Raw genomic sequence first — 24,391 nt, forward strand, 5'->3', positions numbered from 1 at the left:
ATTCATTGAATTCTTTGACTCTTGTGCTCCAAGTAAGGCCAACAACTCATCAACATTGTCCAACACCTAACCCTTTTATTTATTTAAAACAGAAAAATAAAGATGAGATTACTTTTCCAAACTTCTTCATAAGGAAAATATTTTTTATTTAATATTTTTTTTGTAAAAATAAAATAATTTTATTTATTGCATATATATAAAAGTAAATAAAGCTTTTTTTTTCTCTTTCTCTGCTGCGTCTTCAATGGGCTCCATCCACTCCCATAAGATAAAATTATCTCATATTTGTAGAAAAATATATTAAACACTTAATAAAAACATATGTTAAGAAATAAGAAATAATAATAGCTAAATAAAAAATAATTCAATATTATGAAAATCAATAAATATTTATTGTTTTAAAATAAATAATAGACATTGTTTTTATTTCTTAATATATGTTTGTCATGGAATTTTTTTTTGGTGGTCTATGTTTGTCATGCAATTAATTTCTTCCCAAAATTTATATTATTACATGAAAAAAAGAAATTAATAATTAATAATTTCTTTTTTATAAAATAATAATATTAAGGTTTGAACTTATAACTTCATACAAATTAATTAAATTCCTCATTCCTCGTGAATAGATCATTCCTAATGAATTATATTATAATCGTTTAACAATGTTATAATTGTTATTGATGGTAGTGCAAAATTCGTGTTGTTGGTTACGAAAATATCAAAAATAAAAAAAATTGCAAGCAATCACAGAAAATTAGAATGCAATGTGCAAGTATAAAAATTGTAGAAAATTATACCTAATCTCAATATTGAATATTGTATCCTTAAGATAATTTTGCCCCCTCAACAGTACCTAAGGTTCATGGACAAATGCCTCCCAGGATAAAACATGTTACCTTTTGTTTCGACGGTGGCACAACTAGAAGAAACAACACTAGCGAACACAACAAATGCCGATCAATCACAGATAAAGGCAATATGTGAGGATTAGTCTTGATAGAGTTTTGGTAAGGAATCGGGAAAACTTGTGTTTGAGTTTATAGAAATGTAAAATCCCTTATAACTGGCTAGCATAGATGATATCATATTAATTTTTAAATCTTATTTTATATATAACGCAGCGGCTATAAAAGAAATACCCTTTAAATCTAAGCAGCGAATATATAATGCATATGATAAAATATTTTTAAAATTTAATTATACAGAAGTCAAGTTCACTGTTACATCTGAAATACATCGTAATCTAAACTAAAAAGAAATATTTTTGGTTTTATCAATCATTTCACTGATCTCCATACAGTCTTTAACCATAGTGTTTTAACCCTACTCCAAAGCTACACATACTGACCTGTTTATTCTCTGAAAAGGATAGCATAAAAATAAAAAAATGTGAGATAAATTCAATAACATTGGGATTTTCAAACTATAACCAATCCAACTACTTTAGTGAGAAATATCATTCTCTCAAAATATGTTTATAACAGGAAAATAATATGATGAATAATAAATATAAGCCAGACCTTTGTCGGTTCTTATTTAGACATACTCAAACCTTTTGTGGGTTCTACATACAAACACACTCAAACCTTTGTAGGTTTCTGCATATAAACATATAAAGAAATGTGTAGTCTTTAACTGAAATGACTAATGCTCAAATTCTGTGGATTTTGTATGTAAATGGTTTTGTGTAGCGGAGCTCAAGCCATGATAAGACGTCCCTTACCCTATAACCATTATGATCCCAAACATTTGTGAGTCAGTCACATCAGAATCATTCAGTAAAAGATTACATATTCTGTTAATATTCATTTGGTACCAAAGGAATCCTTTAGTTCTATAGTCTTGATTCTTGTAACGTACTGGAAGAGAAACCCTGCTCTGATACCACTTGTAACGCTTGGCAACTTGCAAGGATCAACGACTGTCCCCACACACTAACACGAGACTTTTCAGCGTGCTTTTCCCTCACTCGCATACTTCCCGGGAAAACTTCACATGAGGTCACCCATATCAGAATTGCTCCAAGTCAAGCATGCTTAACTATGGAGTTCTTTTGTTCCGGGCTACTGAAAAGTAGATGCATCTTGTTAGTATAGGTAGTACAAATTAATTCTTATAAGTTATTCTCAACTATATTGTCCCATACCAGCACAGTCTCTGGAATCCCTCTCTTTCAAGTGTTGATTCGATTCATTTATGTACCCCTGTCGCTGGAAGTCTTCCAGGAACCGCTCTTTGCTTGTGCCCTTTCGCACCGGCGATCACTCTCCACCATTGTAAACGCCCGGGATGTTACAATTCTCATCATTCTTATAATAATCAATAAGAGTCATTCATCAATTTCACAAAACCAAATATAGAAGATGAACCAAAAGAGTAGAATAAATTCATAATAATTTGACAGAGAAACTACATCTTCACAACTTTTAAAGAAATATCTTCAAAATACTAACTTTAAATATAAAATAGATGAAGAAAAATTAAAATAAAAGAATGAGGTTTTCTCCCAATATTACCTTCCTATTTCATTTTTCTCCTCACGTTCTTCTATTTTTTTCTCGATTTTCTCTCTGCTATGCGTCTCTCTCTATTTCTTTCTTTCTTTTCTTCTTTCTCTTACCGCTTTCGTTTCTTTCCTCTTCGTTTCCTTGTTTTGTTTTGTTTTCTCTACTTTTGCGCTTTCTCTCTCTTGTCAGGGGTATATATATATATATATATATATATATGTATGCATACCAATTAGTATTATTACCAATGTCAATACCAATTTGTTTCACCGTTAGATTGATTATGTGGATACAACATTTTTTATTTAACTTTCTAATAACCTTCTTTCTTCTCTATATTTGAAACTTTATATTTATTTCCACTTTTGTATGATTATGATTTTTCATATTTATTGCTTTCATATTAAATACGGAGAAACATAATCATACAAAGATGAAAAATAAATATAAATTGTTAGATCAACATACTCGATCTAACAATAAAATAAACTGGTAGTGATATTGGTAGTAGCACTAATTAGTAATAACAATATCTTATCTCATAAGTCATATGTTAATATCTTTAAAAATATATGACTCAATCTTATCCGAATCTAAAAAAAATCAAAGACTTCTACCAAGTTGCTTTCGTGTGGCGCTATTGGTGTCACTATGGTGATACATATGCCAACTTTTTCTCTCTTTATCTTTTTATGATTGTGGCGTTACTAACGCCAAACCAATATTTTTTTTGCTATTACAAGAACACGAGTATTTATAAGAGATGAATGGTGACATGAGAATAGGCACGACTTTTCAAAAACAAAAAGACACAACTGTTACAAAATAAAATGAAGAGGCACGATTGTTCGCAAACGAAGAGACACGACTATTCGAAAATGAAAAGACGTGACTCTTCCAACTATTTATTCATAACCATTTATACAACAATAATATCATACACTAACAAAATTGAATATTAGTTCAATTTTAAAGTGGGGATTAAATGGATGACTCATCTTAAATGACAATTGTTTTTTTGAAATCATATGTGTGGCTGTGTTGATGTAAATGGTAAATTTATTTTAAAAGAAAAAAGGTTTCAAATCTCAATTTGTATACTCAAGAAAGAAAAGGTAAAATACTAAAATTTATTTTTAAAAAAATCAACTTAATCATTTTTTTTGGAAACAATTTAATCATTCTTTTTCAAGTCTTGTTAATAGTGTCTGAAAATATGCTATTAATAATTGAATAGTCTTTATTAAATATTTTAAATTACTAAAAATATTCTTGTACTTTTAAATATGAATTATTTTCATTTTAAATTTGATATTTTTATTCTTGATATTTTTAGTACTTGTTAACAAATTCATTCTTGTAAATTTATAGACTATAAATAAAATATTAGTTATTTTTAATTTTTTAGATCTTTTCTAGTAACATTATCTAAAAAAAAAAAACGTTTTGAGTTATGAGATGTTTGCGTGGTGACCCCACCAACAAGCTTTCTTTCATATGCATAAGAGTTTGATCTTTCTTTGAACACTTGGAGCGCCGCCAGCATTTAAAAAAAAAAAGGGTAGAATTAAAGTCCAAACTATAAAGATATAATTATGAACCAAAAAACAAAAACCTCACTCCCGCATTCTTACTCTACAATTAAAACCACCCACCTTATTTACCAAAAAAAAAAAAAAAAAAACGACCCACCAACTTTATACCACCAACCACATCTCTGCAAATTTCAATGGTCCATTTGACTCTCACAGATTTTATTTTTCTCTAAGGAGAAATACTTTATAACAGAAACAGAGTTGAAGAGGTGTCGTTAAGGTTGCCATTTTTTAAGACATCCATATTTTCAATAAATTGTCGACTGTTATTAATTTTATAATTAATAAATATCTTAGGATAGTATCCAAAACAACATTGATTAAAAGTAATTGTAACAAATAATATAGGACAACACAAATATAATTAGTTATCAATTAAATGATACAGTTGTTTAAGATAGACGTACACAAGTACAATGAGTAACTAATAAACATTAATCAATCTAATAAAAGTACCCAGCTATAATTATGACACATAAAATTTAATAGAGAAATTGAGTTTAAAATATCAATCAAACAACACATTGTATGTGACTCAATATAAATCAACCCTATTTGGTATTCAGATCTTTGCCAAACACATCAAATTCCAAAACAATAAAAAAAAAAAAAAGCACCAAACTCTGCAGAAACTTTCTCCCTCTCTCTCTCTGTATCTCTGTCTCTCTGATTTACCAAAAAAACAAAAAACAAAAACAAAATCTTCAGCACCGTCACCATGTCAATGGCAACTTCAACTCACACTCATCTTCTCCAAAACTCCAACAAACTATTCAACCAAACCACCAACATCAACAACAACAACAACAACCATCGTTTTCCGTTCACCTCTCTACGCACCACCTTCAAGCCCATATCCATCAAATGCGCCACACAAGTGCAGGCTCAACCGGTTCCTCACACCCAATCGGAAGATCGGGTCTTCAACTTCGCCGCCGGACCGGCCACCCTGCCGGAGAAGGTGCTCCTGAGGGCACAGTCGGAGCTCTACAACTGGCGCGGATCCGGCATGAGCGTGATGGAGATGAGTCATAGGGGCAAAGAGTTCCTCTCAATAATCCAAAAAGCCGAAGCGGATCTGCGCACCCTCTTGCAGATCCCGCCGGAATATTCCGTTATGTTCCTTCAGGGAGGCGCCACCACCCAATTCGCCGCCGTGCCGTTGAACATCTGCAGTCCCGAAGACACCGTTGATTACGTTGTCACCGGTTCATGGGGTGACAAGGCCTTCAAGGAGGTACAGAAATACTGTAAACCAAAGGTGATCTGGTCTGGGAAATCTGAAAAGTACACAAAGATTCCATCTTTTGATTCATTGGAGCAGAACCCAGATGCTAGGTATTTGCATATATGTGCAAATGAGACTATTCATGGTGTTGAGTTTAAGGATTACCCAACACCCAAAAATGCAAGTGGCATTTTGGTTGCTGATATGTCTTCAAATTTTTGTTCCAAGCCTGTTGATGTGTCCAAATTTGGGGTGATCTATGCTGGGGCCCAGAAGAATGTGGGGCCCTCTGGTGTAACCATTGTGATAATCAGGAAGGATCTGATTGGGAATGCTCAGCCAGTGACTCCTGTGATGCTTGATTTCAAGATACATGATGAGAACAATTCACTTTACAATACCCCTCCTTGTTATTGTATTTACATGTGTGGTTTGGTGTTTGAGGACCTTTTGGAACAAGGTGGTTTGAAGGAGGTTGAGAAGAAGAACAAGAAGAAAGCTGAGATTCTCTACAATGCCATTGATGAAAGCAATGGCTTTTTTAGATGCCCGGTTGAGAAGTCAGTGAGGTCTTTCATGAATGTGCCATTTACTTTGGTGAAACCAGAATTGGAGGCTGAGTTCATTAAGGAGGCTGCTAAGGAAAAGATGGTTCAGCTTAAGGGACATAGGTCAGTGGGAGGTATGAGAGCTTCCATTTACAATGCTATGCCTTTGGCTGGGGTTGAGAAGTTGGTGGCTTTCATGAAGGATTTCCAGGCCAAGCATGCTTAGAGGAGGATCCTATGTCTGCTGGAAATACTTGGATAATCGTAGTGGTTTCAACTTGGATGTACTAATTTAATCTCATCATTAGTGCATCCTAGTTAGGTACACCACTTTCGTGCAAGCATTTCTCTGTTATGCAGAAAGTGTCACTATAATTCCAAAGAATCTCTGGCAGTTTTTGCTTTCTTTAGTTAATTAGGCACAGGCTGTCGTCTCCTTTTCACTTTTTTAGTGCCATGTTTGATATTCAAATTTGGGTCGGCAGGTTGTGTTTTCATTGCATTTACCATTGTCGACTGGAAGTGAACTAGTTTAGGTTCGGTTTATTGGTATGTCCTCAATTACAAGTTTGTAAGGGTTGAGTCTCATGTGATATTTTACTGGATGTAACATGGTATATTTGCAATAATAAAATGAGGATGAGACATATTGAGTTATTGTGGAACTACAAATACCTTGATTTATTGAAAGGTATGGAAGGAAAAGTTCTTGTGTGCTCGTACACATGGTGTTAGAGTCCTATCTTGGGGTAATTCTTAAACTAACTGTTTATTCTTACTAAAGAAATGTTAGTAACATATTTTTAATATTTTTTAATTATTGAGTGAAATATCTTAAATCTATTTTTCAAAAGTGGGACTAGTATAAGATTTTATTTTTAATTATTGTTTAGAAGAAAGTATGAAGAGAGTAAATTGTCTTATTATTGTAGCGATTCCAATTCCCAACTTTGCGGCTTTCAGCATTTAGCAGGGGAGATAGCAAATTGACAACCCACGTGATACAATAAATTAAAAATTGGTGCACAGGTAAGAATTTGATAATTTACCCCTAGGAACAGTTAATTCATTGGAAAATTAAAAATAGAGGTAGGGTGAAATTTTTTATATTTTAAGAAAACTTGGTTTCTTTGCCATTTGGCTGGGAAAACTTACTTGATCTCAGGATACCAAATTCCTTAGTATTATTTTGATGGCTGGATGATATTTTTCCTTTTCCATGTGGTTGGATGTTCTTAATAAATGTTTATATCTAAATGAACTTAAGAGTGATGTTAGTATAGATTCGAATTCATGATATATCCTATAGGCGAGAACATATCAAACCATTCATAAGTTTAACTCTTGCATATTATAAAATTTATTAATAAATATATCGTCACTTATAAAATTCACAGTGAACTCAAAGATATAGTAACAACCTTCATGAACAAAAACAATTGTTGGGCAAAACCTGTTGTCTCGATACAAAGGAGGTGGGGAGAATCTTTTTTTTTAAGTTCATAGTTTGAATTCTCCATTTTTGTAAGCATTTCCCCATCCCCAACCCCCGCGATTCCATTTTGATTACAAATGTTACTATTTGATGGATCTTTTAAGTCCTCGTTGTTTGGTAGCATTCAGCCGTGTATCTTAAATGCAGACATTTGCAGACAAAGAGCACAATATACATCAAATCTCAATTGAAATTTGTTATTCACGACATGTATATGCCAATATTACCCGTGACATTGCTCAAATACATTATCGAACTTCATTTTAGGATAATTAAAACAACGTGTCTAGGTGCACATATTTTGTTTATCTTTGATATTCGTCATATCAAAAATTTGACATACATCTAGTCCTTTCCGCAAGGAAATGAAGTGCTTAAATTATCAAGCAACGTTGGTTCAACAAGAAGCAGTTCAAGAGCCTGCAATGATGAAATATCAACATATATTGAGCAACTCTGACCTATGAGGCTATGATATTAAATAATAATATAGTTCCGGCAAATCATAATGCAGTAACATAATTTTTAATGCACCAATGAAAAAGATAACCTTCATGAAAACTCAGTAACACCAAAAATGCCTTAATTATTACTTGCAAAGCTAGTATGAATTCAAGGAGAATTATCATTCCTTTGGCATTGTCAAATTGAAAATTAAATATATCAAGAAATATAATACAGTTTTCTATACTTTTCAACTCAACATATTCAATGAGAAAAAATGAATTATATTGTTGCTCCCTCGACAAAACAACAGGCAGAACATCCCGTGAGTCCTCCCTCCCTGTTGTTATATTTGTTGTATATTACCCTTGATGTTTCTTTACAGCTTGTCAGCTTCCAAACACTTGCATTGAGCATTTGCTGTTGTAACCTTTTTTTTTTTTTTCCTTCTAATTTACAGATACAAACCTGCTTTCTCAGTACAGTAAGCAAACAAACATACTCCTAGAGCTGTAAGGCAGAAGCAGACATTCTATCAGCAACGAAACAGTTCTCCAGCACTCCCATTTATGCCATCAAGAAAATGAGAATCTTGAGAAAAGAGATAGGCCGGATCCTGAAGCATCACTTGCAGGACTTTGTGGAACATCTCTTGAGCTGTGATATGCCTGCTGGCACTTCTGAATCTGCACTTGCATAAATTGCAGAGAATTGTTTCCTTTTCATTCATCAACATAACTGAACTTCTGATTTTAAAAAAAATTACTTACATTCTATTTGGCACTTAAATAAATTGCTGAAACGTAAAAACAAATAAGAAATAGTTTTTGACTCTTGTAAGGGACATCATTTTTTATTATATCCGGAAAACTAGGGGAAGACAAAAGAATTGTATAGCGGTAAAACTTTTTGAAGCATGAAGCAAACTGATTTGAGCAAATACTGTCCATCCAATTAAAAGCTTGGACATACATTTGAAATTCTTATTCTATGGAAAAACATGTTTAAAATATAGATTACTTCTGTGTAGTGCCCATTAATGAGCCTACAGCACATATAACTGGGGCACATTCACAAGCCAAACGAATTTTGCCAAGACTGGTTTGAGCAATTAATGACCATCCAACTAAATGCTTGAGCATATATTTGAAATTCTTATTTTATAGAAAAACTTGTTTAAAATATCTACTATTACTTTTGTGTAGTGCCCATTGATGAGCCTACAGAACATCTCACTGGAGCACATTCACAGTCTTAGCCAAATGATTTTTGCAAGTTCAAATTGCATCAAAGTGATTTCTAATAAAAACAAATTTAATTTAGGAGATGTAATAGGAAGTAGGAAAGAAATGTACAATGATTATAGCATTGTAGAGAGTGCACCTCTTTACTTTGCACAAGTTCATTCCTTCCCCCAATTTTTTTTTTTCTTCTATCTCTACCAAATAAGAGCCTTGGGATGCAAAGTAGATGATGACAGAATTACCTCTTCCGGACTAAACTGAAGCAGCATTCCAATAACTGGTAGCAATACCTCCACTTCACCTGATAAAAAAAATTCATATTAATTAAACTTGCTTCCCAATACTACTTAGAAAATGTAAAGGAGATTCAAAGAAGGACCTCACTCTAAAAAAAATAAAAAAATCATACCTGTCTCAAGAAGCTTTAAGATAACATTTTTCAAATATGTCATATCTACACCCTCCCTTTTCTTCGTTCTTTCCATGCTACGAAGCTCAGTCTTTAACATTGCTTCCTACAGTCATAATATTCGGCTATTCATAAGCACAAGTTACTATATGCTGAAACATGTAATTAAAACTAAATTGTTCAAATCACTCATCCGAAGATGGTCATTTATTTATCTATTTTTCAATAGTCACAAATTTAAAAATAATGTAGCATGAGAACATTTTCCTAACTGAAAATTGCAATATAAACGAGAACTACTAGCAGAAGATCTTTACCTCCAGTAACACTAATTATTTTATTAAAAAAAAACAACACAACACAGCTTTCTAGTTAAGTATCTGATTCTCTATCCAACAAAAATGAAAGGCTACAAATTTTTTATGCATAATTAAGTGCTACGATTGGGTGAAAATTGTTGAAAACTGCAAACAGTCAACGCAATATTAAAGTCTTTAAATCCATGTTTAACTTCACATCCTCTTGCACCTGTCAATTTAGAGGGTTAACTATCAATTTTAGGCTATTCATCCTGACCCTGCCATTAGCAACATCAATTGGCCCTCTGGTGTGTCCTTAACACTCTATATCCATGGTATTAACTTTTTTCTTTGTTAAGTGAATCTATCTAAATCTTGTTAGAACATTAGTTTTAATTGAACCTTAAAAGTCAGGGAATATCTACTGAAAAAAATATAGTCTAGCAATTAAAGAAACAACCGTTGACCTTGTAGACCCATTCATCTCACTCTTTCATATGGAACTATGATTAAAATCTTAAAGAATTCCGGCACACACATACCTGTTGACTGTGGAGACGATTCTCACGTTCAAGCTCCTCAATTTCTTCCTGAGTTAGCATTATAGTATTACTGAAGAAAGAAAAAAAAAGGGAAAGAAGGGGGAATAAAAGATGAACATTTTAAAAAGGTCAAGCCATACTTGAAGAGCTAAAATATGGCGCTGTGACCGTGCTAGCTCTTCCTCTCTTTGAGCTTGTTGTCTAGCCAAAAGCTGAAATTATGACAAGGATCAAAACAAAGATGCAATGAAGGATTCTCCAAAATATACTAAGTATATGCAAGATAGTCTAAAAGAAATAGTCTTGTATATTTTGAACGAAACTTCCACTTTCAACACCACCCCCTTCCCAAAAAAAAAAGAAGAAGAAGAAAAGGAGGATAAAACGATTGTTATAATATCTCAAACCTGACCAAATCGCTACACACAATATTTTCCAAATAGATATATATATATATATATATATATATATATAAGTAGAATCATTTGACACCGGTGTCAAATTAAAAGTTTGATACCTCATTTGAGGACCGTTAGATCAAGGCAAGATCAACGACTTTGAGATGAGGTTTTAAACTTTTTGTTTGACACCGGTGCTAAATGATCTTGTCTCATATATATATATAGAATATATTACAGCGATAAATAGAATTAAACTGAAAATTGGAAATGAAGAATATACCAGAATTTGCTGTTCTGCAGCTGAGGGACTTAAATTTGTTGAATCCAATTTATGCAAGGCTGTACATAACAGATGAAGATTAAAGTGTCAGTCATCACCCCTGAATGATTGACTTATGATAACATTTAGCAACAATATGATCAAGTATAAATGAACTAATACTTAAAAGAAAACACAACTACTATCATAATCATACTATAAATGAATTAATACCTGTGCTATACTTATCATTTTGATCGACCTTAGATCATTTGCACAGAATCGCGACACCAGTAGAATGCATATGCAAGACCACAGAAATGTTAAGTATAGGACCAAGGTCTTCATTCTCATGATATTGAAAAAACAGGTAAAATACATACTGGCGGTCTTGATTGAAGAGAAAGACGAAGATTCTTATTTTCATCTACAAGTCTGGATATTTCATTATCTTTGTCTTCAATCATTCTATCAGCAAGATCATGAAATGAAGCATGCTCTTCCTGCAAGTTATAGATTCAGTTAGCACAAAAAAGGAGAGGAGGGGAGAAAAAAGGTCCAAACACAGGTTTAACAATTTGCAGGCTACCTTCAATTTTTTAAATCGATGTTTGAGCTCTTCAAATTCCTTTTGCTTATCTTCTGCAGCAGTTGCTTCATTTTCGGCCTTCATTGCCTCGCATCTGACTGCAAAGTTTGCTTTAAGTTAATCTTCTGATGCCAGATTCATGCAGATGAGGAATCATAGAAGAATAAGGTATTAGCAACTATTTAACCAAGTAGCAGAGTGTATTACTTCGCCATGTTTCTTCTACATTTTGAAGGCTTTGTCCCCATTCCTCTTTCTCTTTTAGATGTTGAGCATTACCTGAGTCAAGCTTTATTTCTAAATTCCTTATCTGTTGCTTAGCATTTTCAAGGGCTGTGTCTCTGAAATTCATGAAATGAGAGGTTGTGACTGCTCCACACTAAACAGCAAAAAAGATAATTATTGTAGTCTATCCAATATTTGCCCCAGAATCATAGCACAAATCAATGAGATAAAGCAAGTTTCTCACAAATTCAGTTACTAGTGATTCATCTTATGCTTCCAACTAAATGATTGTAATCTGTATAAAATTCAGGGCAACATATCAGGTAAAAAAGCCCATTAAGATTTGTCAATAATAATAGCACCTTTCTGCAAGTTCTTTCTCATGATTAGCCATAGCAGATTGAAGATCCTGAAGAACTCTTTCCCTTTCTTCTGTTATTGATAATACTTCATTTTCAGCCTCCTGTAGAAAATCAAGAATGTGATTGGCGATCAATATATTTACATTAATCAAACAATGTCTTCTTCACCAGACTATTATGAACATGTACTTTTAGATTTTCTTCAAGAGCTTTGAGTTGATCAGAGTCTTTAGCTGCAGCCAGTTCTGCATCCTTCTTTTGAAGAAGTGCATGTGCACGGGCCTTGTATGAAGAAAATTCCCTCTCAAGACATCTGATCTGCAGAGGCACAAAACCAAACATTAGAGAGCCGACATGCATTGTTGTAAATGATACGTATCTTATCTTCACATGTGATGCTGCCAAGGGACTATTCAACAACCATTCACGGATGTGGATGGAACACAAGACATATTTCCATGAACGGTTTTCAATTAAAGGCTGTACTGTTCTAAAATATGAACATCAACATCACCTTTATCCCAAAATAGTTGGGAACTGTTATGAAATACGAGGTAATAAAAATATCAGATTCGTTGAAGCAATAAATTATCTTGTCAACCAAGTAGTTCCTCTTCTGTCTGTCAAAACACCGACAAAAACTTCAAACCATTTCACTTACTAGTCCAGAAGGAATACCAGATACGGATTAGAAACACGGTTCTCTCCCACAACTGGAATGCCATATGACATTACATAATTCACATATCATAAATTCTAATATAAGTAAGAAAATGCTCTTATGCCCAACAAGAGCATGTTATTAGAACCGATGATTTTTTTTCTCTGAGTTCATTTCTTTGACATAACATTTTCCTAATTCTTACCCAACTCCAGAGATAGACAAAAACTGTTTGGCACTCTTTAAAATACAGAAGAGACAAGCTACAAATCAACATAATTTAATCTCTGTTTAATTTTCTACCAGCTAATAAGGGAAGATTAATTAGAACCTCTTCCTTGGCAGCCAACAATTCAGCATCTCTCGTACTGAGGATCCTGGCTTGTGTAGATACTTCCGAATCCAGCTGACCTGGCCATGGTTAAAAGCATGAATATCCATATTAAAATGAATATGAGAAAGCTTGCAGACGGATCAATATGTACTTCTTATTTTTGCTACTTCAACTTCTGCCCGTATGCAGTTGCTCTCTGCAATTTCAAGTTTTGTTCTAAGTGCCTGAGTTGCAGTCTCCCAACTTTCCCTTTCTTTTTCCTGAGCACACCATAGTTTGAGATTAAAGCAACCATATAACAAAAGTATAGAGCAATAAGTTCAGTAACAACAAGACCTCCACATTTTTAAACACTCCAATTTCTCTTAAAATACTCATCTTTATTGCCTAAGCAAACCCCAAACCACTCCCCATTAAACCCCGATTAGCGAAGGTGAGGTGAGGGCAATCCTTGTATGCAGCCTTACCCTTGCATATTTGCAAAGAAGCTATTTCTCGGATTTGAACCCATGATCTTTCAAACCCCAACAAGCTAAAACCACAATCTTCTTCCAAATATAAAGGGAAAGAACATTCATAACAATGAGTACATTAAATTAACAGATAAAAAAATTGAAGAACATCCTTAGCAAGATAAATCATACAGGAATTTAATTAAGCAATTTAATCAATTAAAACATGCATTACAGTTAACTAATTTCAGACAAGTCAATGCACTATGGATAATTTCATTCCTGGTTGTACAAGCATATTTTTAAGGGATAGATCAACCCAAATAAGAAAGAAGTCGTTCTTCCATTTCAACACATGTAATGGAGAAGTCAATGCCTAAATTTGCATAAACATCATCACTTTTATTTAATAAATTGCAATTCCATAAGCTTCCAAGTATACGATTTATCCAAATTGATGATAGGCTAAGTGACAAAAATGCTCCTCAAACAGTTCTAACTTTCTATATGAACCAAGATAGACATAATAGTTGCCTAATAATATATTGGCATTGCTTAAGGAAAGTCACATATTATGTGCTTACTACCCTTTTATTTTAGTATTTTAATTTTAATATTGGATTTATGCATTATTGAACTGATTTTGTAGATAGTTCAAACGTTAAAGATATATCGGGTCGACATATTACATAATACTGCAAAAACGCTCTTGCTTAAAGAGAAGGGAGAGGAGGAAGAGAAATCCAACACAGAATGGAACATTAATTTACACATTTTGAGAGTCAGAACCATACATGCTCCTGTTTTAGATGAGAAAGCTCCCCCTTCACACTTTCCACAGCTGCTCTGAGCCGTGCCGCTTCCCCAGTTGATGCTGCCTCCATCTCTGCAATTATAGATTCTTTCTCTGCAACTAGAACCTGGAGGCATTAGTGGATTGCACATGGTCAGGACATCAGCCGGAAACTTCTGACATATGCAGGAGTACATGTATTTTATATATGTGAAGTGATTGGCAGCAGATCATTTTTCTTTGCATAAAAGATTGTCATCGGATAATCAATCCCCAAAAAAATATTTATTTATTACATTTCATTTAATTATTACAAATAAAAGAGTCCATGGACTCTCAACTTAACATATTAAAAGAGAACTTAAATGTCCTTAACTATGCAAGTAAGACAAAACATGTGTTACACACACAATGAATAAGAATAAGAAACTTATCAGCTGATTGAGCTCATCCTTTGTTGGGGTTCATTTGCAAGGTATGGGACTTGGAGTCCCACATTGGTTGTATGGGCAATTAATGTGGGGTTTATAAGACCTTGGGCACTCCCACCCTTAGAGCTAGCTTTTGGGGTGATGCATCCCAAGGTCTCATCAAATGGTATCAGAGCATCCATCACGTGGAGTTGTGCGTGGGGGCACGCACCAGGGAAGCATGGTGGAATGTTGGGGTTCATTTGCAAGGTATGGGACTTGGAGTCCCACATTGGTTGTATGGGCAACTAATGTGGGGTTTACAAGACCTTGGGCACTCCCACCCTTGGAGCTAGCTTTTTGGGTGGTGCATCCCAAGGTCTCATCATCCTCCAAATGTCTCTAAATCAGAAAAATTTCAAGGCCTAGTAGCAGTTTGAAAGTAAATCCTGAACCCCACTAAAATTAAATTGGTTGTTGGTTTTCTAGTCTAAGTCCACTATAAATGTTCTCGTTACCCAGCCCTTGCAGACCTCTGTTTAAAAGTAGTAGAGCTACTCACTAGAAAAGCTAAGCATGAAATCAAAAAGACAGCTATATTTAAATAATCATTAAGATCTGGTCATCAATGCAACTTCAACCCCCTCCATCCCAAACAAATGGAACATAATTTTCAACTAAGCAGCATATTGTTCCTCCCTTTATGAACCATGGCAAGTATGCAAAAAGCACATCACCATATAACTCACCTGCAGTGAAGATATGGATTCAGTTGCCTTACTTCTATCAGACCATGCATCATTAAGTTGAGCCTCCAAACTCTCTATATTCTGCAGGAAACAAACATTGAATTGAAGGCAAAGCACATCTAGATGCAAAATACACAGCACAGATTACAGAAAGTGTAACCTTTTTTATTTTTTCAATAAAAGAAATTTGATGAGGGACGAAAGAGTACACGAGGATGTGGTGTCCTCCTAAAAGATTATATATATATCGGGTATAATATCATTACACGTGAATATTTCATCTAAGCATCCAATGCAGGAAAGTGATAGATAAACATTTGCCTCCCTTTCCCTCACTGTCCAGAAGTTAAACATAAGTGAAATTGAAATATCACATACAACATTACCGGAAGTGGCTTTGCTAGTGCCTTGTGAATCCCCTCACTCTCATTTCCAATAGAAGGGAATTCTACGTACTCCCCCTCTTGGTCCTTCGAGTATGATTCTTCATTCTCCTCCACCTCACTCTCGCTCTCACTTCAAGTAGAATGGGCAACCAGAGCCTAACAATAGGGTTATCTCTGAACAACCTCCATGCATTTCTTGATGCAAATAAAGATAAAATAGATTTTGGAAATGCAAGGGAATTGTCATTTCCTGCAGTTCTTCATTAAGTAAGTTTTATAATTTTGGTTATAATTATTACTTTTTAAAATTGTATTGTGTTTTGAATATGTTATTTATAACTGATTTACTTTTTCTTGTCAAATGTGCATGTAAATTTTTGTTCTTGAACATATTCCCAAACTTCAGACTAAATGCCTGGAGAAACTTTTAAAATTTGGGCCTTACTATGTGACTCCAGATGTGATGGGATCCGCCAACCTTGAAGAGAGGGACTTCCCGTTGATTGATAAATGGTTAGAAAAGTTTGTTGTGGAAGGCTGCAAAACCCGAGTTAAACATTTGAAAAAATCCTACACTAAGATTTTGAAGAAAAAAAAATTATGATGATGTAAGTTTATAAAAATACCCCTCGTAATATAAATGAAAATCTTCTTCATTTGTTGACTTGATAATTGTAAAGAACCAATTCAATCCAAAAGCTTAAACTGGTGGGTGAGGGTTTTTTAATGGTTTTATATATCTCAAAACGCCCCCTCACACGAGAGCCCACTGGGCTTGAAGGGTGGACAATGCACAGGTCCACCTACCTGTACGAACAAAGAAATTCCACTTGAAAGAAAATAGAAGGCGGTGAGGATCGAACTCGGGACACGAGGCTCTGATACCATTGATAATGTGAAAACCAAGATCCAGGACAAAGAGGGTATCCCTCCAGATCAGCAGAGGCTGGTTTTTGCTGGCAAGCAACTTGAAGATGGAAGAACCCTTGCTGATTATAACATTCAGAAGGAATCCACTCTGCACTTGGTTCTACGTCTTCGTGGGGGGATGCAAATCTTTGTTAAGACTTTAACTGGGAAGACCATAACTTTGGAGGTTGAAAGTTCTGATACCATCGATAATGTGAAGGCAAAGATCCAGGACAAAGAGGGCATCCCACCGGACCAGCAGAGGCTTATCTTTGCTGGGAAGCAGCTTGATGATGGATGTACCCTTGCTGATTATAATATCCAGAAGGAATGTACTCTGCACTTGGTTTTGCGGCTTCGTGGTGGTATGCAAATATTTGTGAAGACCCTAACGGGTAAGACTATCACATTGGAGGTGGAAAGCTCTGAGTGTAAAGAACCAATTGCTCTGATACCATGTAAAGAACCAATTATAATTAATTTGAATTGTTTTTGTTGTTATAGATTACATGGAACCCATTTCAAGGCATAAATCTTCCTGAGTCTTACCCGCAGAAGCATGGGTTGGATACAACCCATAATTGCAAGGCCATGAAACTCCTTAAGCAGCGTAGAAGGGGGAGAAGAAGTGGTCTCTGTTATGATTGGTTAAGAAAAAACTGAAAATATATTGACGTTTGGTACTCTGGACAAACTTGCATTCTTTATAGCGATATTTCTCCATTTTCAATTGCTTGCAAGTTATTTAAAAATTATATTTTACTTGTTTTCATGTCAAAACATTAAATTCATAGTACGCAAACCAGACAAAAATGACAAATTATTGCATTAGTTTTCTTTAGGTTGATAGACCATGATTTAATTGCAATGTATTTTTGTTTCTTCAAGCTCGGATTGCGGTATTAATCGAGATAAATTTGTTGAGGAGGAGGAGGAGAATGAAGAGTCAAGCATGCAGGACTAAGAGAGGGAGGACAAAGAATCCCACTCTATTGGAAATAAGAAGGAGGAGGAGGAGGAGAATGAAGAATCATACTTGCAGGACTAAGAGAGAAAGTACATAGAATTCCCTTCTATTGGAAATGAGAGTGAGGGTGATAAGAATCTTGGGATGCACCATCCCAAAAGCTAGCTCAAAGAATGGGAGTGCCTAAGGCCTTATAAACCCCACATTAGTTGCCCATACAACCAATGTGGGACTTCAAGTCCAATATATTGCAAATGGGATCGTAACATTCTACCACGCTCCTTAGCCCCGGCGATTACGCAGGTTGGCTTTGCGCTAGTCTTTTACTAGCCTCGGGCTAACACTGCAATGCCGGCATCACCACCTGCGTCGCTCAATTGCAACCGGGAGACATAGTGGAAGGCTCTGATACCGTTTGATAAGAACCTTGAGATGCATCACCCCAATAGCTAGCTCAAAGGGTGGGAGTTCCCAAGACCTTATAAACCCCACGTTAGTTTTCCATATAACCAATATAGGACTTCAAGTCTCATACCTTGCAAATGGGATCGTAACAGAGGGTGATTCACAAAGTACTAGCAAAGCCATTTCTGGTAATGTTATATGTGATATATCAATTTCATTTATGTTTATTAGAATTTGTGAAGAAAGAGAAGTGAGAGAGACGAAGAGCCATTGATCTGTATATTGAATTCTATTAAACACAGTACATAAAGGTTCTATTTATAGAGCTACAGTTACTAACAAATCTCTAACAGCTTAGATACAGCTGTAATAACAAACTAACAGAAAGGTGAAGTGCTAATCACATACAACCAGTATTACAATAAGTAAAATACACCAGATGACTAAGTAAAGCTGAAGCTTTACTATATACTCTAATACTCTCCCGCAAACTCAGCAGTGTTGGAGATCCAACACTCTGAGTTTGGTGCGCAGATCAATGAAACGATCAGTGGATAAAGCTTTGGTAAGAATGTCTGCAATCTAATCTGATGCTGGAATATGTGATACAATGACTCGTTCACGAACAAAGAAAATGTCTAATTCCATATGCTTGGTACGAGCATGTAATACTGGATTATGAGATAGAACAACTGTACTCAAGTTGTCACAGTAAATCTGAGGAGTGGAGATGGGAACTCGAAGTTCATGAAGAAGAGATTGAATCCATAAGATTTCAGAACATGTAGCTGCTAGACTGCGATACTCAGCCTCAGTGCTGGATCTAGCCACCAAGGTCTGCTTCTTTGACCACCATGAAACAAGATTGGGTCCAAAATAAACACAATCACCGGAAGTTGACTTTCTGTCATCTGGATCACCAGCCCAATCTGCATCACAGAAGGCAGTGATGGTGAAAGAGGCTGCTGGACTGAGAAAAAGACCAAAGGAAAGAGATCCTTTGAGATACCTAAGGATTCTTTTAACAGCCAGCCAATGTTCATTAAGAGGTTGAGCCATGAATTGGCACACTTTGTTAACTGCATAGCTGATTTCTGGTCTAGTGATGGTTGCATATTGCAATGCACCAACAATTGATAGTATGATCAGTACTCATTTTATAGAGAGAGAAGTGAGAGAGACGAAGAGCCATTGATCTGTATATTGAATTCTATTGAACACAGTACATAAAGGTTCTATTTATAGAGCTACAGTTACTAACAAATCTCTAACAGCTTAGATACAACTGTAATAACAAACTAAAGAAAGGTGAAGTGCTAATCACATACAACCAGTATTACAATAAGTAAAATACACCAGATGACTAAGTAAAGCTGAAGCTTTACTATATACTCTAATAATGTTTAACCTCTGGACAGTGAGGGAAGGGGAGGCGAATGTTTATCTTTCATTTTCCTGGATTGGATGCTTAGATGAAATATTAACGTGTAATGATATTATACCCTATATATATAAAAAGAGAAAATAAGAAAAAAGTCAGCCAAGATGCTAAAAGACAAAAATGTACCTTTTGATGTTTGGCTGAGAGCTCAGCTAGTGCAGCTTGCCTTTTTTCGTCAGCAGCCTGAAGCAACCCTCTCATATCTTCCAACATCTGAGTTGTCAAATTTTAAAATACAGATATTTAATATAGGAATTTAAAATAACACAAAAAATTTGTGAAAGATATTTAATATAAGTCATAAAAATTGTTTGAATCAAGATAGATAAAAACATAAAGCAAGCACTAAAAAGTTTGACAAGAAAGATTTAATTCATAACTTGTTGTGCTGTCCCATAAGAGGATCCAAATGGACTCTCATACTAGAATACCATTTTAAGGAAAGGGGTAGACATCTGGTCCAAGGAAAAGATCAAATAGTCATATATTTTGGCCGAAATACGTATCTGTAGTTGAGCAAAGGCAGTATATAAACAAGTTGGGTATAATATGAAAAATTGATAAGTATCAATAACAATTGTTTAGTTTACAGCCATAAATAGTGCACTGAGTTAAGTTTTACATGCAAATATCCACAAGAGACAAAGACAAAATCAGTTACCAATAAGAATAAACACAACATAATAAACATACAGGAGATCTAAATCAAAATAAAAACTTCACCAATTAAAATAAAAGGATCATTTGCACCTGTTCCTTTTCTGCAAGTGACAGTTGTAATGCCTCAAGAGCACTCTCCTTAGGTTGCAATGAACTCCGTAAATCCTCAATGGTATCTCGAAGTCTAGAAACACAGATTTTTAAAATAACAATTACAATTGGGATACAGTACTCTGAATTCTCCTTTATTTCTATAATTTAGTTTTCTATAGACCCATTAAAAACGTTTTACACTGGAAGCAGATTTTGAAACCAATCTTGTTGGAAACAATTTATGATCAATTTAACACAACATTCCTGTCTAATGATTCCTACATAGCGCAATAAATTAAGATTAGGGGTTAGCATGCTATGTTTGGAACAAAATAATTAACTTTCACTGCAATTGGGAGAAAATGAAATTTCTTTTAAAAGAATATTTATATCAAACATGCCTATGGAATAACTAATCAATAATGCCTAATGAACCTAACCCCTAAGAAGACAAAAATTTCCCCTGCAGGGGAGGGAGAAAAAAATTCTCCCATTTCATAATTATAACAAAAGGAAGTGGAATTAGTCACAAATGATTACATGAATAACTATGAAAGGGGACAAATGAAGGGTGTTGGTAGTAGTAGTGGTGATTTGGTTTGGCCCCTGTAATGCAAATAACTTTTACATCCTATCATCAGCATAGCTTATTATTATGCTTATTAGTCCTATCCTATAAAATAAATGAAAACATAGTTTCTCCTGTGTTAGACAACAGAAACCTCTAATCACCAGTCTATTCTAGGAGGAATTACAAGGGATCAAAGCCCTCTCAATTGTCTGGCAGAAACTGTATAGAAGAAGATAGAATTGGGGAAAGTCACTTATAGATAGCTGCCTACTTGTTGAGAAAATAATTGTTGCAGAAGTTATTGTAGGAATGTAACTGCTATAATGTAACTGTTATAAAAATTATTTTAGGAATGTAAGTTATTGTACGAATGTAATTGCTGTAATGTAACTGTTGTAGAAGTTATTGTAGGTACTAGGAGACTAAATAATAAAGGCTGGAAAAACACGTAAGAAAAGGCAGAATTTAAGTCAGAAAGTTAGGAGAATAAGAAGAGAACATGCCTCTCGAAGGCATGCTTCTGTAATTCTGTGTATTTTCATTAAATATATATAAAAGATGTTTCAGAGTTTTATGATTTCAGTGGAGTAATTTTAATTTAATTTGTGCTACTGTTCTACTTATATCTATTGTGTATTGAGTTTGCTATCATCCTGACACACCTAAATATACATAAGTTTCTAACAAATGGATGTGCTGATCAATCATCGTGATGAAAAGTAAATCAGTGGTTTTACTTGTTGTTTGCACTTCTTAATTGTTGCCTATCAATATCCATGGCTTTCAATGCTTCATTCGCTTGCTTCCTTGTGCGCTCTAACTCTTGTTGCAGTGCTGACTGTTGGGATGATGCTCGCTCTGCAGTTTCATTCACCTCAGAGAATCGGGCCTCAAGATCATCTTTTTCCTGGCAATAAAATTTCCCAAACCAAAAATTGAACTCACTTCTACATAAACACGTATAAAATAATCCAGTAAAGTGCCTTAACAGAGTATGTTGCCTCAGGAGGTATTCTTGAAGCACTCAATAAGAACTTCCTGACTTATCTTGTGCTTATATAAGAATTCTGAGGCCCGGGGTTCATCATTAAAAGACAGAAGGTGTCCTTGTATTACAAAATCTCAATCATAAAAGATAGCAAGAAAAAGAGTAATCCCATTAACACAAACTACTAATTTGCTACACTACACATAAGTTTGATATGGGGAAAAAAGTGTTAAGTAGAGCCACTTGATCAGCAGTTTGAGCAAGTTTGTGATAAAAGATTGTGTAAGTAGCATTACCTCAAGGAAATATAGACAATATCAACATTAAAACGTGAAGAAGCCAGAAAAAAAATATAGCAACAGTTCACCTTTTGAATATCTTGAATGCGCTGTTTTGCTCGTTTGTGAAGCCTATTAAACTTGGAGTCAAGTTCAGAGTACTTCTCTTCATGCTCTTTTATTTCTTGGTCTAACTTCGATTGAGCTGCGCAAAAAATTAATACAATGCATTCATTCTAGGGAAGATAAAACCTACAAGAGTGATTAATTTTCTTATGACTGTATGATTTCAGCAACCACTAAATATATTGTTCATATCTATATCATTCTTAAGCTTTAACAGGAAAAATCAATGAAATCTCCAGCTTTGAGAATTGGTTTTAGAGGTGAAACTGGTTTCCAGACAAGTAGCAATTAAATGTAAGTCAAACTTTTTCATTTATGGTCGATGCATGACTTTCACTTTTTCATACATGCACACAAACATAATCATACCTTCTGCAAGCTTTTCAGAGAGCTCTTGGGCCTTTGCTTCTGTCTCAGAGTATGTGATTTGAAGGTGCTTCAAAGCTTCTTCAGATGCAATTCTTGTTTGCTTTTCTTCCAGAAGTTCTTTATTTATCGATTCTATCCTTTCTTGAAGTTCTTTAACAATGTCAGATTCCCCATTTTCCAGCCCACCAACTCCTTTCTGTACACTAGAGTCACTATGTACACTGTTTACATTGCTAAATCCCTCAAACTGGGACTTCAAGAATTCATTCTGAAATCTGAGGTCAACAACCATTTGTAGAAGCTGATCGTGAGTATCAGCAGGATCTTGATTTTCATCAGACAAACTGTTTGCCAATAGAAGATTTCCATTGCTTCCATCTTTGTAATGATTATTCACATCAGGCAAATGCTCCTCGTGAATTGAAGAATCTTCCCCGTGACTTTCCATCATTCCACCAGTATCACCTTCACCTGATGCCATCAACTTCTTGCGTCACAAGTTTTACCAGCATAAGCTGCAATTGGACAGACAATAGCCATGAACCTACTATGTCATATCAGACACAGATTGAAATTTTCAAATGGGCATCCATTCATAATAAAGCTTTTAGGCATCTTAAAGATTAAAATGCTAAAGTGGAGAACAGCAAGAAAAAAAATACTTTGAAATAAAATTTTCTATCACAAACCACTCGAACGGCAAATCGAACACTACAAATTTTCAATTACTTTCAGCTCAACTTTGAATTGCTCCATACATAAAAATCCATAACATTGAATTAATCTCATTATTTTCACCAGAACATATAAACAGATTACATGATCAGCTAGAGAGAACCCAGAGCAGAGCTCAGTTTTAGCGTCATTTGATTCTCTTTCTGAAAACGCTGTAATGGATGCAATGGAAATTGAATTCAACACGAATCCAGTAACGTTATGGAATTAGGAGAAATATCAAAGAGTGAAGGTTCAGCAATTGAGTGTACCTTGTATTTCCCAAGAGTGAGGAACCTGGGGTACAGAACGAACGAGGAGGAGGATTCAGCAAATAAACGACGCTTGTTCGATTTGAACGCGGGAACCGCCGTAAGAGTCTAGAAGCGGTGGAAGTGAGATCGCCGGTGGCAGAATGGATCTCACGCCGCCGTGCACGGGAAGGAGAGGAGAAAACGCTGTCGTTTCAGAATGACCCTGTCACTGCACATTTCTATTCCGAACAAGGAAACAGGATTTCGATCCAGTATCGAAGTTGTAATACTTTGATTTGACAAGGGTATTTGAGTAATCGTGCTTGTCGTTATTAATAATAAGAGTAAAGTTCCTTTTACATTCTAAAAACAAATACGGCGCCACTTTCATCTTTTATAAAAAAAAAAAAAAAAAAATTGATTTCTTTAAAATCGTGGTATCTCAAAAATTATAATTCCACTTCTCTAAAAATATGGTCCCTTCAAAATTAAGATTCAATTTAGTCCTTAAAAATAATTAATATGGATTTTTTTTTTTTTTGTAAGAGACCAAAATAAATATCGCATTTTTTTGTTAGAAATCAAAAAGATTTTATTCTAATAATAAAGAGAGAGAGCATACTTTGTAATAACGGCGGAGTATATTCCAAGTTTTCTTCAATTTTTTCTTAGAGAAATCAACTG

The 24,391-nt window shown here is 34.7% G+C and overlaps 3 protein-coding genes across 3 annotated transcripts; 2 read left to right on the top strand and 1 right to left on the bottom strand.

Moving 5' to 3' along the window:
* Positions 1-4,658: 4,658 nt before the first annotated feature.
* On the top strand, positions 4,659-6,511 carry LOC133291779 (phosphoserine aminotransferase 2, chloroplastic-like). The gene has a single exon (XM_061490105.1). It carries the CDS (start codon positions 4,821-4,823, stop codon positions 6,102-6,104), a length of 1,284 nt encoding a protein of 427 aa, XP_061346089.1. The 5' UTR covers positions 4,659-4,820; the 3' UTR covers positions 6,105-6,511.
* A 1,448-nt stretch (positions 6,512-7,959) lies between these two features.
* On the bottom strand, positions 7,960-23,923 carry LOC133291751 (protein GRIP). The gene is made up of 22 exons (XM_061490064.1): positions 23,726-23,923; positions 22,740-23,254; positions 22,334-22,449; positions 21,716-21,885; positions 20,405-20,498; positions 19,781-19,867; positions 15,547-15,627; positions 14,389-14,514; positions 13,294-13,402; positions 13,140-13,219; positions 12,337-12,465; positions 12,148-12,248; positions 11,768-11,901; positions 11,561-11,658; positions 11,355-11,474; positions 11,206-11,233; positions 10,993-11,051; positions 10,452-10,523; positions 10,312-10,359; positions 9,471-9,576; positions 9,304-9,362; positions 7,960-8,503 (listed from the first exon to the last, which is right to left on the bottom strand). The coding sequence occupies exons 2-22, from the start codon at positions 23,218-23,220 to the stop codon at positions 8,393-8,395; spliced, it is 2,409 nt and encodes an 802-aa protein (XP_061346048.1). The 5' UTR covers positions 23,221-23,254; positions 23,726-23,923; the 3' UTR covers positions 7,960-8,392.
* Positions 16,074-17,504, top strand: LOC133291774 (polyubiquitin 11-like). The gene is made up of 4 exons (XM_061490100.1): positions 16,074-16,187; positions 16,339-16,468; positions 16,808-17,286; positions 17,346-17,504. Exons 1-4 carry the CDS (start codon positions 16,074-16,076, stop codon positions 17,502-17,504), a joined length of 882 nt encoding a protein of 293 aa, XP_061346084.1.
* Positions 23,924-24,391: the final 468 nt, after the last annotated feature.

Source organism: Gastrolobium bilobum, unplaced genomic scaffold (genome assembly GCF_033153095.1).
Source record: "Gastrolobium bilobum isolate Gb01-03AN ecotype WA unplaced genomic scaffold, APGP_CSIRO_Gbil_v1 utg1885, whole genome shotgun sequence".
Taxonomy (NCBI): Eukaryota; Viridiplantae; Streptophyta; class Magnoliopsida; order Fabales; family Fabaceae; genus Gastrolobium; species Gastrolobium bilobum.